Genomic DNA, 17,701 nt, shown 5'->3' with positions numbered 1-17,701 from the left:
GAGTTAAACGTCTGCTAAGGCTGCATGTCGTATGACCAACATAGCTACGAGGAAAGAGCTCACAGTCTCCAGTAATGCATTTGAACATATAGACTACGTTAGTTTTCGACAGCATCCCAGAAGTGCCAGACAAATAATTTTTGAGGACTAGGGAACTAGTGCGTTTTTTTTTTTTTTTTTTTTTTTTTTTTTAAATATCACCAAGCGCACCTCCAACAGGGAGCAATTAAAAATCATTTTGAACAGTATCACAAGTCTGTGTTGGATAGAGCAACCATTGTTCATAACACTGAAGTGCTAGCCCAGTGTAATAATATTTAGGAACTAAAAATCTTAGAGGCTGTGTATATAAGAGAATTGTCTCCTGTGATCAATGTACAGGCTAATTTGTTGTCTGCTATTTCTTTATTTAATTCGTCCTCGCGACATGCTATACATAACCTCCCTGTGTATGCTAAGCACGCTACTTCACCTCACCTTACTCAGACTCCTACTCTCCCCCCCTCACCTCTCCCTCCCCCTTCCCCTCCCCCTCAAGCTATGAGAAAGTCTTCCAGGGTCAGGTCATCGGAGGTTTAGAGATCGCGCTTGACCTAAGAGTGTAGCATTCTATTTTTTCCTGTGACCATGTAACGTATCTGTAGAATGTGTTGCCTTAACTGTTCTTGTAACTTGATAATGACTCTATGTAGTCGAAACGTCAAATATTAAAATGGAGAACTTTGGAAAGTTCGTTTCCGCTTATCCTCCCAATATTAGAACTTTAGTGAGGAAACTTGAAAATATCAAGAAGAAAATTAATAACTGTGAAAATGCTGTGGTGTTCAATTCAGTGTGTATAAAAGAAAACCTGCATCCTAAGTATATATATATATATATATATATATATATATATATATATATATATATATACTGTACATATATCACTGCCAATTAATGTCGTAACACATTAGTAAATAAACTAAAAACCCACTGTTGATCGGATTTCCGCTGAAGAGGATCACAGCCAGTGATCGAAATATACGGAAATCGTTATCTCCTTTCTTTTCTTAAATACAATCAACAGTGGGTTTTTAGTGTATATATATATATAATATATATATATATGTATATATATATAATATATATATATATGTATATATATATGTATATATATACAGTATGTATGTATATATATATATATATATAAATATGTGTATGCGTGTGTGCGTGTGTGCGTGTGTGTGTGTGTGTGTGTGTGTGTGTGTTTGTGTATGTGTGTATGTGCGTGTGTGCGCGCGTGTGTGGGGGGCCTGAGATATTGTTTTGTGAAACATGGTACAAAACTAATATTCAGAAATTTTTTTTCCGATAGATCACTATCCGAAGTTAATCATTTTTTAACCTCCGATTGTCTGCTACTGTTTATCAATCATAAAATTATACGGCAGGAGGCAAAACAGTTTGTGAGGTAGTAAAGGAAGAGTTAAAGATGGCAACAGAAAGAAAGGAGGGACAGAAGAAATTAAAAGTGGCCAGCATTCTCTTTGAGTAGAGATTTACTTCCTATCTTAAAAGAATAATATGCGCCTCTGTTTCGTAGAAGTGTCATTAAAGTTCCAATATTACTGACTACATAAGGCATAAGTAATATTTCATTGGGGTGGAGGTACGTATCATGACTCCTCGCTTTCTTTATAGTAACTATACTTGCTTATCTTTTTTGTAACCAACATTCCAAGGTCAGAATTCTGTGTTAATGACACCATTTTTATTTTTCAATTAAACAAGATTCTCTTGTTTGCATTAAGCTCGTCAAAATGTACAATAATTCTCAGTTTGTAGTTGGTTATGCTTAAATTTGGCATCTAATTATTTCATGTCTTTATATATTCATATTTCTTTTACCAATTAAGAGTTTCATTAAATGCAGTTAATTTCGTGTCTGCAATGTTGCAACAAAATGCTGAATGATACCAAAATTGGACATAATAGCTTAATTTGCATTGACTGTCAATCAGCAGAATAATAACTTAATAGAGGGAAGATTGCCAATCATGTATTACCATACACGGCTTCCGTTAATGCATTCAAAATTCAAATGGATGTTCACGAAGATTTAAAGAAGCTAACAGAATGGTTTGGAAAGTGGTTGATGTAATTTTGTGTTGGAGTGTTTTTGACTGAGGGGTTAGCTGTGTACGAGATACAGGCCTAGTTTGCTGTGTGTTTTTCAGTAGTGGTGAGTGTGGTATATTCTAAGTGGATCCATTGGTGTGGCTATTGCAAAAGGGAGAGGTGTGTGCGTATGTCAGGGGTTCTTGTGCATTTAATGTGTGTATGGCTGCCCGGGCTGCCTTAACATCAGCCATCATTGAAGAAGGCGATGATGGCCGAAGTTAAGGGAAGAAGAAGCATCGGGAGACAAAGAATAAGATGAAGAGACGTAACAAGGGGTGACACGAGGAAACTAGGAGTGCAAGAAGAGAATGCAACGGATAGGAACAAGTGGAGAAGGATAACTCGAGCGGCCGACCATTCAATACAGTGGGATTACGGTTGTATGAAGATGATGATTGCCCAAGGCTTCAGTGTTGCTTAATTGTAGAAGGTGAGGGAGGGCCTCTTCTCCTTAACAGGAAAAATGACAAGAGGATAAGATGGAAGTAAATCGAAATTTATCAGTGAGTGACCGTTGGGCATCTTCCGGAGAACAGGTACCGACCCCTTGGGGTCGCATTTGCGGGTAAAAGTAAGGTCTCTCGATTCATTCTGAGCGATTGTTGTGGGTTTGGTTCCACTCTAAGGGGCGTTGAACCGTTAAGGGATCGTCTTTCCATCGCCTAAGGCAGTGTTTCCCAAACTTTTCCAATACGTGACCCCTTTCAATATTACCAAACCTATCATGATCCCCGACCTTTATAAGCCCTCTGAAAACGTACTAATTTTAAATATCGCAGATACATTACTTTAAATTTTATTAATCACAGCAGAGAGAGAGAAATAACAAAAAACATATATTATTGTCTATCAGTGTTTATTAACGAAGGATCTGATATGTTTTAATGAGAAGTATGTATTTGCTTTTTTTTGGTACAAGCAAATCAATATGCGGGTCTGTGTGGCTGAATGTACATACATAATGTTGGACCCTCCATAACCCCCATATAAGGGCTCATGACCCTTTTAGGGGTCGTGACCCACATTCTGGGAACCCCTGGACTAAATGTTGCCTCTAGAAGGCGTGGATATTAGACCCAGACACACATTCACACAGGTGGTACGCACCAAGTGGTAAGTTCACATAGCTAGAACTCACGACTGTCATGGTAACGGAGGCGTGGTATGTAAGGCTTGATCAAACTTTTTAGATAATTCGGGCAATATACTTATTTCTAATTATATTTTGCTAATTTTTTGTTTAAGTTTATTTCAATCTTTAATCTGTGATGTCGTACTTTTGGGCTGACTTCGCGCCATCCGGAATGAAAGGATAAACTATTTTATTTCACAGACATTGGTATAATTTAATCGCAAAAAATCATAAAATGTTCTTTAAAGTTTACAAATACGATGCATCTTATAGAATCATAAGGAATACATAATGTAAATACTACTGACGGACTGTGTATATAATTCATTCGTTCAAATAAGTTTGTTATAAAGCCGCTTACCAGGTAAAATAGCTTTGATAATTTTGTTTCATATTATTATCACCAACAACCCTAAGATATTTCCGAAGAAATTGAACTAACCTAAATACAACAGGGAATCAGAAATATTAGTGGATAGTTAACGAAAAGAGTGAATTATAGGAGATAAGAACATAAGAATAAAGGAGACTGCAAGAGACCATAAGGCCTACACTAGGCAGCTCCATATCCATCACCTGGATACTGAGCTGCCTAGATGAGAAGGATGGAAGAGAAAGATGAGAGAGAAAGGAAAGTGAAAGTAGGAAAATTGTAGAGAAGATGGAAGGAGAAGGAAGATGTCTCGGTGGAGGACAAACGTAAAGAAAATGTCCTCGGACGAAAAAAGGAAAATGAATAAGAATAGCGAAGTGAGGTGGATAGGTATAGAATGAGAGAGAGAGGGGGGGGCAACAATGGTGACGTTATTAAAAGAAAGTGAATGAGAGGAAAGTGTAGGAACGTTTAAGATGGAAAGAACTAGAGAGAGGAAGAAAGAGAGGATTTGAAGTGAAGGGAATGAAAAGAGTTGTATATAGTACTGACTCGGTGATACCAGCGCTTCTATTCTTTGGGCAGCAATACAACGAAGAGATCGAGTCATAGAGATAGTAAATGAGAGATTTGATGTATGTAGCAGAATGATGATATAGTGGAAGTTAAAATATTTTTTTTATTTTTCTATTTATTTATTTTATTTATTTATTTATTTATTTATTTATTTATTTATTTTATGTTATTTATTTATTTATTTATTTTTCTATTTATTTATTTTATTTATTTATTTATTTTATTTTATTTTATTTTATCTACTTTTTTTTTTTTTAGCGGAGTCTCTGGTAACAAAAGAATGTGGAGTGGCTTTGTTCTGTAAGGGTTGCCAAAAAAAGTCCCTGAGATATCGTGTACATAAACCTTATACAGTCAATATCCCATACAGACGAGGAGCGATAAACAACAGTGGGAGAGCGTAAAGGTGTGACATACTGAAGGTAGTGCATGATGACTATTTTCCACATCACACAACAGACTCAGTGGTCTCACAAGAAAGCAAGTGTCAGAGAAATCAAGGGATCAGTGTCCTTGTTCACACTAGGCATTTAATAACAGACCTGATCTTAACTTTATAGAAAAATCCTGGGAGATGAGGACAGACAAGTAAATGGCAAAGTGGATTAGGATTGAGACAGACAGGCGCTTAAAGAAGGGACTTCTGTCCTCGTCAAAGTATTGTGTGTAAAGGAAGATGCAAAGAAGGAAACCCGCAAATCTGGATGAGCCTTTATTAAGTGAGTCACGTGCCAAGCAACTGGTTTTGAATGGCCAATTTAAGGGCCTGTGGAACCACCACTAGATAATAACATCAATTCTTGAGGAACACGGGAGAGAGGATTAGGCACCTCAACTTACACTCTCTGGAAAGACGCAGAGTGCGAGGTGATCTAATAGAGGTGTTCAAGTGGATCAAAGGCTTTAACAAGGGTGATGCAAACAAGGTCATCATATTAAAACAACAGGGCAGGACTCACAGTAATGGATATAAACTGGATAAATTTAGATTTAAAAAGGAAATAGGCAAGAATTGGTTTACTAATAGGGTGGTCGACGAATGGAATAAACTTAGTAACCATGTAGTAAACGCTGAAACTATCAGTTGTTTAAAGAAACGATCAGACAACTTTATGGATGGGGATGACAGGTGGTGATGGATACGGAGCTGCCTAGTGTAGGCCTTATGGTCTCTTGCAGTCTCCTTCATTCTTATGTTCTTATGTAAGTCGAAAGCAGTCGAGAGTTACTTTACTCCGGTAAAGACTTTCAGAGTCCAACGTTTTGCCTTCCCGTCTCGTCTTATTTTGTATAAAGCTTCTTAACACTGTGAAATCTAATGTGGAGCTCACAACAGGACGCAGCTAAGGCAGACCTTTACCCTGCGTTCCTGGGCAGTAACCATCAGAGCTGGGCGCGTTACTCTATGCGTTCCTAGATGCATTCTTCGGTGCGTTCCGCTTTAGTTTGGCCGCGGTTAAGGATCCCGAACTATTAAAACAACATAGGTGCCGGTATAGTATGCGGCCTACCGGACTTTTATTTCGACATGAACCTGTCTCTGCTAACCGCGCCCAAACTATGGCGGAACGCACCGAGGAACGCGCCCAGCTCTGGTAACCAGGAGCCTTTATACTCCAACCTGAACTCACGTAGCTTCAAATAAGAGTTGAACCAACGCTCCACAGCAAGATACTTCATGGCATTCATTTAAAATACTGACTTGCCATAGTTTGATTACACCTCCAAAATGAACCCATGATGCGGGATATCACTTTTACGCATTTGTTTGATAGATACCGATGGACACAAATATTCATTAAACGTTATATCATTTGATACAAAATTTGATTATACATTCATCGTGTATAATACAGGCCGGTCACCTATGCAACAGACGATAAATCATTTCGTGGTTGTCATAGCCAAATAGTACAGCCTCCCATGAAGCCATGATTAAACCGGGCGGCGTTCATGGGCAACAAAAACAATTTCCATCAGCCATTAATTCTAGATTTTGAAATGTGAACATTATATAATCATGACATTTGGGTTGGGGTGGGGCTGGGGGTTGGGGGGGGGGTCTCCTATCCGAGCACGTATTCATATATTGTCTATCTGACCCCAATTGACCCGAGTTCTTTGTTTGTCATATTCACATTCAGTCGTTGGGGATGAGGGGGGGGGGGGATGCTTTTCAAATTGCGAATAAATATTTATATTTTGTCCTATTAACGTTATGTGTAATGTTTGCGCAACGTCAGCGATTTGACTCCATGTTCCATAGAGTTGTCCTCCGGATCAAGTAGATATTAATTAGGCCTTCTATAATAATATAATATTCACACTGAGCCCAATATTATCTTAATTAGGCCTTCTATAATAATATTGGACTCAGTGTGAATATTATATCATCATAATAGGCCTACTATAAGATAATATTCACAGTGTGAATATTATATTATCTTAAGTAGGCCTACTATAATAATAAAATATTCACACTGAGCCCAATATTATCTTAAGTAGGCCTACTATAATAATACAATATTCACACTGAGCCCAATATTATCTTAAGTAGGCCTACTATAATAATATAATATTCACACTGAGCCCAATACTATCTTAAGTAGGCCTACTATAATAATAAGATATTCACACTGAGTCCAGTACTGCCACATTCGTTTATCTATTTTTTATTTATCTATTTTTTTATTTATCTATTTGTTGATTGATTTATTTATTTATTTATTTATTCATTTATTTATCTATTTATCTATTTATTTATTCTATTTCATCTTTTTATTCATAGCCATTGTTTGAGCCTTGCCATGGATCTTGCAAATCATCTTTAGAACCCGTCCATATCCTCATCTCCAACTTCAGGTGCGGTCATGAGCGGCTGACATTCGGTGTCTGGACCGGAACAAAGACCTCACTCTCTCGGAACTTCGATTGTATTTTCTCTCATATTTTCATATAAGCAGAGCTGGGCGCGTTCCTAGGTGCGGTCCTCGGTGTCCTGACTGGCATGATTTAGCTTAGAACATCAAGGAACGCACCTAAGAGCGCACAGAGAAATCCTCCTAGCTCTGCATATAAGGACAGTTGGCGACCAACCAGAAGCAAGTGACAGAAACTACACAAATATCAATAATAACATAAGAATGGAGGAGACTGCAGAAGACCATAAGGCCTACACTATGTAGTTCCATGTCCATGACCACCTGCCATCCCCATCCATAAAGTTGTCTAACCGTTTCTCAAAACAACTGATAGTTTCAGCGCTCACTACATGGTTACTAAGTCTATTCCATTCGTTGACTACCCTATTAGTAAACCAATTCTTGCCTATTTCCTCCTTAAATCTAAATTTGTCCAGTTTAACCCCATTACTGCGAGTCCTGCCATATTGCCTTAATATGATGACCTTGTGTGCGCCACCTTTGCCTTAGGTCCACTTAAACACCTCTATTAACGTTTCTTCCCAGAAAGATACACAGGAAGGTCCGGGGACCGTTGCCGGTCGTTACGGGGCTGCAAGAAGCCCATCTTTTAAGCTTATGGGAACAAATATTGTCAGATTCGTAGCAACTCGCATTGTCCACGGCTTTCCAAAATAATAAAACAATCGTCATTACATTTTTCGTATCATTTGCATTGGGAATACGCTTCCTATTGAAATTACTCGGTGTCTTTTCGTGTTCATTTGTCTGGTGTGGAATTCACTTGGATATTGATCTCAAACTGCCATGCCATTACCCTGTTTCATAACTTCTGCTAATTCTATTCAACTTTAAAGAGTTCCTAAGACGCAGAACTGGGCGCGTTCCTCGGTGCGTTCTTAGGTGCCTTCGCTGGTGCTTTCCGCTTTAATTTGGCCGCGGTTAGCGATCCCAAACTATTAAAGCAATATAGGTGCCGGTATAGTATGTGGCCTACTACCTTTTGGATGTGGCCTATGAAAATTTTCCTTAGGTATAGTATGTGGCCTACCGGACTTTTATTTCTGTATAAACCTGTCTCTTAATCTTTGATAGTTTGGGAGTTGCCAAAGTAAAGCGAAACGCACAGAGGAACGCACCCAGGAACGCGCCCAGCTCTGCTAAGATGAAAAAAGCTATGGATGACATTAAAAAATATCTAAATTAGACCTTTCGCTCCCACAGGATATTCAAGATTGTGTTCTGACGGACGCCAAGCTCCGATATATTCTTCACCTATTTCAGTAAGTTTACTTATTTATTAATTAGTTTATTTATCACACATTTATCTATTCATCGTATATTTGATTATTTACCTATCAATCTACCTATTCAATCACTTATTTATATATAGTAATCTAGTTATGTATTCATTTGTCTATTAATCTATTTATCTATTTATCACACGTTTATCTATTCATCGTATATTTGATTATATATTTACCTATCTACCTATTCAATCACTTATATATAGTAATCTAGTTATGCATTCATTTGTCTATTAATCTATTTATCTATTGATTTGTTTATCTATTCATTTATCTATTTATCTATTTACTTATTTGTCTCTTTATTCATCTATCTATTTTATTTAATTACTTATTCATCTATATATCTGTTTACCCTTTTATTTGTTTCATTTCATTTTTTTTTATCTTGTATACCTTATTCTGTTTTATTTTCATTACTGGATCATGTAATGAAAATACTGTATATCTATCATTCTCCCATAGCTGCTATCCTTTTCATATGAACACTGCGTTTCCCACCCTGAGAACTAACGAACAAATACGTTCCATCCAAGGTATTATGGTTGCATTTCAAAGGAACTTGGGAAAAAAATGGTAAAACATATTTAAAATTTCTCATCTCAGGTTATCAAATCCTTCATCTGGAGTAGGGATGCTCATTCATCTAAATCTCCCCTTTACTTGGATACTTATAAACTTTGTTTATGGTCTGGAATTAATAAGAGATTTCTTTCTCCAATTTCTATTTTTTCTCTCTTTCTCTCTCTCTTTCTCTCTCTCTCTCTCTCTCTCTCTCTCTCTCTCTCTCTCTCTCTCTCTCTCTCTCTCTCTCTCTCTCTCTCTCTCTCTCTCTCTCTCTCTCTCTCTCTCTCTCTCTCTCTCTCTCTGTGCAAGCCCTTCTGGAGTTCAGATTGAAAAATAAGACTGTTTCTCAATCTTATCTTTCGTATAATTAATAGATTTTTATTAGATTTTTACTTCTGGAATACGCTTATATGATGTCAAATTATGAATTTTGATGCTATTTCAAAGAGATAAACATCAGAAATTACCAGTAAGATAACAAAATAAGAGTATAATTGATGGGAAAAAATAATACATCGTCAATTATATCTCTACAGAGTTTGTCAGTCGCGTTAAGAAACCTAAAATATAAAAAGAACGTATTTCCCAACTAAATAAAAAAAAAAAAACGAAAGGAAGATGAAGAAGAGGCGTGAACAACGAATAAGACAAATAAAGATGAAGAGAAAGAACAACATGAAATCAAAAAGTTGCTCCTGATGATTCGACATCAAGGTAACGAAGTAGTTTCTATGGAAAACAGCATCCACGAATAGCTCCTCTCCATTGCTGACAAACTGGAGGACCACTACAGCAAGAAGAGTATATTATGAAGGAAGACCAAGTCAAGTACGACTTCACCAAGGAAAGCCTCACCAAAGATGACAGAAGACAAAAGACGACCCGTCTAAGAACGACAGACCTAAAGGTGAATGTTCAAAGGGCCGAGGTGAATCTTTCCTTCCAGAGCGTCTGTTCATGCAACATATTCCGGACGGACAGATGATACCAGAGAGACGGACAGATGATACCAGAGATGACAGACACTACCAAGAACGACAGAGCCACAGGAACCTTCTGCCAGAGGACCACACACACACACACACACACACACACACACACACACACACACACACACACACACACACACACACACACACACACACACACACACACACACACACACACGCACCACACACACACACACACACACACACACACACACACACACACACACACACACACACACACACACACACACACACACACACACACACATCCACTACGATGATACAAGAGTCGAGGACGACTGCTTTGAGGACCAGAGAGAAAGGTCGAAGAGGAGGACTGCTGCGCAACGAGGACACTCGAGTGGGAGACGAGGGTCACCTAATTAAACATCGAGTCTGAGGACAACCTCGGCTCTAGTCGAGGCGTATCGTTGAATAAAGCCAACAATGGCCACCTGCCGTCCTGACATCGCAGCAAGGCGATCCTCGTTTGTGGCGCAACTAACATTCTCACTAAAAGTAGTGCCTATTCACAATACATACATACATACATATACCAAGGATTTTTCCCCCTTACAAGGGGGGTAGCCAAAAAGAAAAAGGCATAAAATCATTTCCACCCATTCCATCCCCGAACACACTCCACACCCCTCCACCCTCCCTCTTATCTTAGCACCTCCTGAATGACGGGTCATCCCTGCACCTTGTCCACTGCCCTGGGTCAGAAGCAGTGTCGCAAGACACAGCACATCCACAGCAAGGCCGCTTCATTAAATCGGCGACCCCCCCTCTCCGTCCCCCCCCCCCCCATTGCATAAAATGAGAGGACGGATGCGTCAAAATACCTACAAGAAAATAAGATAAATGTTACATAATAACATTATTTACAAAGTTAAGAGGGCTACATTCTACTGATAAATAATATGAAAACTACAGTCCTATTACAAGATTATTGAAAATTTTACTCATTGTCATGATAACGTAAGTCAAAGTTGAATTGAAATATGATAATTGAGACAGCTATATTGATACTTACATATAAGAATATATAAAAAAAGTATTGTAACTATACTAGAAAAGATAAATGAAGTGATTAGATATATGAAAGCTTATGGTACAATGAAGATAAATAAAGTAAAGAATCACGATGATGTTTGTAATGAAATGAGTACATTCAGAAAAATTATATAGTATACGTTGAGTAAAAAAGATATTTCAGAATCTGTAATGATACCACTGAAAAACTAAAGTTAATGAAGAATATTAATGTTTGTAATTATGATAATATTGATAATCATATTGACGATGAAAATGATGATACTAACGACGACGACGCCGACAACGATGATGATGGTGATGGTGATGGTGATGGTGGTGGTGGTGGCGATGGCGGTGGCGATAATAATGGTGGCGGTGGTGATGATAATGGTGATGATGATGATGATGACGATGAAAACGATGATGACAATGACGTGATGATGATGACGATGACGATGACAATGACTGACGATGACGATGACGATGATGACATTGACTTACAATAGTGGAGGAGTTGGGGGAGGGGTGTCTGGTAGCCCTCCATATATAATACGCCCGCCCGCTATGTCGACGATATTTTCATGATCGTAAAAGACGCCCAGGAAGTCACCCACCTCGACAAGTATTCAAAAAGTATTCGACCCTCAATTACACCCATGAATTTGAAAACGAAGACGGTACCCTCACTGTTCACGACATTCTCGTCAGTACATCTTCAGACCGTTTCAAAACCAAAATATACGTTAAAAACATCAACCTCGGCTTCTGCTGCCTTCAAGGCAACAGCGAGTGTCCGGAACGTAACAAAACAGCGTCATCCTGGCATTAGTTAATGGCCTAGTCACACGCCAAGCTTACGACCTGTTTCCGACCACCGGCGACGACCAGGTGGTCGCCGACCAGTTGCGTTTAGTCTTTGGGAGTCGCTGGCTGTCGGTAATAAGATAGATAAATAGATGGATAGATATATTACAACACACACTGAGTAGTTTTCATCTTATGAACCACATTAACTTTCTCCATTCCAATTCCTTGCTTAGGTTTTGTGTCGCCGACCGATCGCTTGATTTTCGGTCGAAGGTGGTCGGAAACGGGTTGAAAGCTTGGTGTGACTTTAGGGGCTTTAACAGCGCCTTCTCTCCCGCTGCGAAACCTGGACCGCCACCAAGAATGAATTCCAGTGGATCTTGATCCCATGACTAAACAACGGCTCTCCACGACATTCGATAGACTCGGTTATCAACGAGAAAATGAACTCCCTCTCTTCCCAGCCAACATCCACACACGACAACCCCTCAACCTGAACCTATACTACTAACAATATGTGCAGAGCTGGGCGAGTTCCTCGGTGCGTTCCTAGGTTCGTTCCGCTTTAGTTTGCCTGCGGTTAGCGCTCCCAAACTATTAAAGTGATATAGGTGCCGATATAGTATGTTGCCTAGCTTTTGGATGTGGCCTACGAATTTTTTTCTTTGGTAATAGTATGTGGCCTACCGGGCTTTTATCTCGGTATGAACCTGTCTCTGAAGCTTTAATAGTTTGGGAGCGCTAACCGCGGCCAAACTAAAGCGGAACGCACTGAGAAACGCACATAGGAACGCATCAATGTGTGGACCACATTTCCTCGCACGTCGACACCACTTCCGTGACTCTCTCCAAAAGACTATCATACCACCTCCGGAACTGCGCCATCAAAAAGCATAAGAGGAAAAAGCACAACACCCTTACCAGACCAACAAGTATACTGTTAATGAACGTTGTCTGTTACTCTGAAGAAGACTTGTAGTCGAAACGTCATTAATATAGTGTTCCTACTCCAACCTGCGTTTCTCTACCACCTTTTCAACATATACGTAGATGTACACACACACACACACACACACACACACACACACACACACACACACACACACACACACACACTCAAAATATATATATATATATATATATATATATATATATATATATACATATATATAAATGTATGTATGAATGTATGTGTGTATGTATGTACATACATATACCAACGGCTTTTTTTTTCCTTACAAGGGAGGAACCCAAAAACCAAAGGCATAAAATCCACTCCCACCCAATCCATCCCCACATACTCCACTCCCATTCACCACCCGTCCCTCCCTCTTATCTTGGCTCCTCCTGGATGATGGATCATCCCTGCAACGAGCCCACTGCCCTGGGTCAGAAGCAATGTAGCAAGACACAGCACGTCCACAGCAAGACAGCTTTATTTAATCGGCGAACCCTCCTCTCCGTCCCCTCATGCAGAAAAAGAGAAGATAAGGAAAAATCCCTCTGGGCTGCGTCAAAATATTCACACATACTCCCTCTCCCCCATCCCCCAACAACTCCCTTCCATGCATCACAGAGTCATCCGTACACAACCATTTTCCACTCATCTTTATCTTCTGTCTTCTCTCTTCCTTCCTCAACAGACATTCCCCTCTTTCCCAAACCCCCCTTTTACCCTGATCCATCCATCTCATCCTTGGTCGCCCCTTCATGTTCATTCCTTCCACTTCTGCCTTCCTCACATCTTTTACCACTCTTTCTTCACTCGTTCTTTCCATATGCCCAAACCATCCCAATACTCTTTCATCAACCCTATCTCCCAAATCCTTTTCCACCCCCGCTTTCCTCCTTACCTCCACTCTTCTCACTCTATCCAGCCTAGCAACCCCTATCATACTTCTCAGGCATTTCGCCTCAAACACATTCAAACTCCTCCTCTCTCTCTTATGTTCCATGTTTCTGCCCCGAACATTGCTTTCGGCACAATCACTCCTTCATGCAATCTCCTCCTAGCATCCATTCCCAAATGTCTATTTCTCGTTAATTTTTTTAATCCCCCAAGGCATTTACTCGTTTCTCTCAATCCACATTCTACCTCCACCTCCACTCCTCAATTTCCTGCCACATTCGCAACCAACCAACTATCCACTTTCTCCAGTCGCTCTCCCTTAATACTCACTTCCAGCCTGCTGTACTCTCTCCCCTGTTGTACATCTCATCACCTTACTTTTACCCACATTTATCTTCAGCTTCCTTCTTTCACACGCCTTTTCAAACTCTGTCACTAGCTTCCTCAATCACTCCTCTGGTCCTGCTAAAAGCGCAGTGTCGTCAGCAAACAACAACTGTATTATATCCCACTTTTTTCCATTTTCTTTAACCATCTCCAATCCCCGATCCATTACCCCTGCATTCACTTCTTGCACCACCTCATTCATGTATATATTAAACACCTAAGGCGACATAACACACCCCTGGCAAAGTCTCACCTTTACCTTAAGCCACTCACTCTCTCCATTTCTAATTCTGACACAAGCTCTACTACTCTCTTAAAAGCTTTTGACTGCTCATAACAGCTTTACTCCTATCTCATATATCTGCAATACCTCCCACAGTGCATTCCTGCCTACCCTGTCATAAGCCTTTTCCAGATCCATAAAAGCCCAGAATATATCCTTACCTTTTCCTATTGCTTTCTCACATATGTCTTACCACAAAAATCTAATCTACGCAACCTCTACCTGTCCTAAAACCACACTGTTCCTCATCAATTACTCCCCCTGTTCCTCTCCTAATCCTCTCAATCAAGACCCTCTCATAAGCCTTCCCAACTACACTTAACAAGCTCATCCCTCTGAAACTACTACACTCACACTTGTCCCCCTTTCCCTTGTAAAGTGGAACTAAACAGGCACTCCTCCAGTCCTTCGGCACTCTGCCCTCTCTTAAACAAACATTACATAACCTCACCAGCCAGTCCACCATAACTGTATCTCCTTTTTTCAGACATTCTGCATGGCATCCATCCAACCCAGGTGCTTTACCTGCTCTCATAATCTTGACAGCTGCTTTCACTTCTTTTTTCCTTATTTCTCCTCTATTTTCCTCACTCATCACGGTCATTTTCTTAGTGCTTCCACTGCAACTACCTTTCCTTCTCTATCTTCCCTCACATTTAGCAACTCCCTAAAATACTCTGCCCACCTTGCTCTCACTGCCTTCTCCATTATCATCTCTCCACCTGCACCTTTTACCTCTTCTTCTCTACTTGATTCGCCTCCCTTTCCTTTTTTATTTTTTTCCAAAGCATTTCTATTACTTTTGAAATTTTCTGTCATACTCCTAGCCCATTTCACATCTGCTCTCCACTTTGCCTCTTTTATCTTATGTTTTACTTCTCTTCTCTTTACTTTGTACCTCTCATATGATTCCCTCTCATATGTAACCAATCTGTGAAATCCTGCTTCTTTTCTTCCACACCCTTCTTTGCTTCCTCATCCCACCACTCTCTACCCTTCCTTCTATTTCCCCCCATCCTCCTTGTTCCACACACCATCTTTGCACACCTTATGACTCCCTCCTTGAACCATCCCCATTCTTCCTCCACTCCTAGTTCCACTCTATCCTTCACTCCCTCCCACTCCTCTCTCAGCTTCTTCTTATACTCATTCTCCTTTTCTTTCTCATTTAAGCAGTTCACTCTACGTACCTCCCTACCTTCTACCCTTTTCCTCTTTCTCCACCTATTTTTCGCTCTCAACGTACCTTCCACCAAAAAATGATTTCCCCACTCTCTCCCTTTAGAACATGTACATCCTTAACTCTTCCTACCACACTCCTGGTCACCACTATGTAGTTCATTAACGCTCTATCTATCACCCTTCCATCCACCACCCTCTTCCATATGTACTTATACTTGACTTTCTTCCTAAACACTGTATTTGCTATCATCAACTCTCTTTCAAGACACATCACCATCAACTCTCCACTACGATTTTTTCCTGGAACTCCATACTTCCCAATCACTCCGTTTATTTCTTTATTTCCTACCCTAGTATTAAGGTCTCCCAATACAACTACATTAACATTTCTCCTTATTCCCTCTATGCACTCATTTAAATCCATCCAAAAAGCCTCCCTTTTCTCCACGCTCTTCTCACTACCAGGCCCATACGCACCTACAAAAACACACATCTCCCTTCCCAGCTTCACCTTCATCCACATTATCCTTGAAGAAACCTCCTTTCACTCCACTACACGTTTACCTATCTCTTCACTTACTAGAATAGCCACCCCTTCTCTTACTCGTCCTCTTTTCACTCCTTCACTCCTGAGAACCTCCCAGCTACACTCCCGAACTCACACTCACCCCTCCCTTTCAACTTAGTTTCACTTAATGCCAACACATCCATCTTTCTTCTCACAAACATACTGCCTATCTCTTCCCTTTTACTCTCATCTGTACTACATCTACGCACATTAAAAGACCCAAACCTTAGGGTAATGGCTGGAAAAACCCTAGACCCTCTTATGCCTTTACTTTTTTTATGAATCCTGTGGGGCTACAGGCAGCAGGATTCCTAATTCTATCCCTCGTCCTTTTTTTTTTTTTTTTTTTTTTTTTTTTTTTCGCCTCGTCCGACTCAAGTGGGAAGGCTCGGTGGCAGCATTCTTTTCCCTCATCACAGGGTAGGCGAAAAAAGGAAATGAATGTTAAGAGAAATTGTACAGGACAGTAACAAGGTGTTGGGGGACAGCATAAGGGAGGGACAGTCGCAATATAATGAAAGTGTCATCATTTCTCTATGAACAGTCTTCCTCTATGACAGACAAAATGATGTGTGACTCTGGTCCGTAGGGGCGCCCCATATAGACCCTAAAGTATCAACTGCATGCTACTTGTACAAAAATAAATTATTCATGGACAATTCTGGTGAACTATGATACAATATAATTCTTTTCAAACAAGATACAAAACAGTTACATATAGTAACGAGTAAAATATAAGAACAGTTTTGGTAATAAGTGGGAAAGGTACAATACAAGAGAGTGCCAAGAAAGCTCGTACTTACGTTCAAAGGTAGGTGTGGAAAATTACAAGCATGAAATGTAGTGAGCGTTATATATATATAGATGGGTCGGCCGGCCGGCACTCAAAGGGGGCAATAATGTGACCGCAGAGGTCAGGGGAGGAGGCAGCGGTTACTGGAGGGGGGGGGAGAGCCGGGGCTCTCTACTCCCACCCTCCCTCTCCTCCCTCGCCTCCCTCGCCCCCCCTCCTTCCTCGCCCCCCTCCTCCACTTCCACCTCCACCCCCTCCTCCCCTTCCCCTTCTTCTGTGTGTGTGTGTGTGTGTGTGTGTGTGTGTGTGTGTGTGTGTGTGTGTGTGTGTGTGTGTGTTTCTTTCCAAATGCATGTAGGTATATGCATAGGTGTGTGTATTTCATTATTTTCTCATTATCGTCATTAGTCTACGGTGAAGGTGACTTCGGGAACAGTCATGGTCTCGATGGAACCTCGCACTTCAGTAACTTTTTCCATGCACTGACAATTATCTGTACTTCCTAAGTCTTTCATTTCTACCATTTATACTGAAGAATAGACTTTGGGCCATGAAAAAAGTAATAATTTTATTTTGTGTCTATGAACTCATCATTTGACATCTAATCTGAGTAATTCATTACATCAGTTGTGTGGTTCCTTTGAAGAATGATGATAATGATTCTATTCATTAATTATCAAAAATAATTAACTTAACTCCAACTGTAAATGATGATTATCATCATTTCTACATTAGACTCAGCACCATATTCATTAACATGAGTTCAAGT

General features: G+C 40.0%; 1 protein-coding gene across 3 annotated transcripts in view; it reads left to right on the top strand.

Annotated features, from left to right (window-relative positions):
* LOC143034567 (uncharacterized) overlaps window positions 1-17,701 on the top strand; it is a 428,587-nt gene that overhangs the window by 238,364 nt on the left and 172,522 nt on the right. For all 3 annotated transcript variants that reach the window (XR_012967264.1, XM_076200810.1, XM_076200811.1), the window contains exon 2: window positions 8,387-8,445. Coding sequence is in view for 1 of the 3 variants with exons in the window: in XM_076200811.1 (XP_076056926.1) it covers window positions 8,387-8,445 (59 nt within the window). In the remaining 2 variants the exon portion in view is untranslated. The remainder of the gene's footprint in view (window positions 1-8,386; window positions 8,446-17,701) is intronic.

This window comes from Oratosquilla oratoria, chromosome 17, assembly GCF_046742065.1.
Source record: "Oratosquilla oratoria isolate Oo_2021 chromosome 17, ASM4674206v1, whole genome shotgun sequence".
Lineage (NCBI taxonomy): Eukaryota > Metazoa > Arthropoda > Malacostraca > Stomatopoda > Squillidae > Oratosquilla > Oratosquilla oratoria.
The sequence above is the reverse complement of the archived record's forward strand: the minus strand, read 5'-3'. Positions and strand labels throughout refer to the sequence as shown.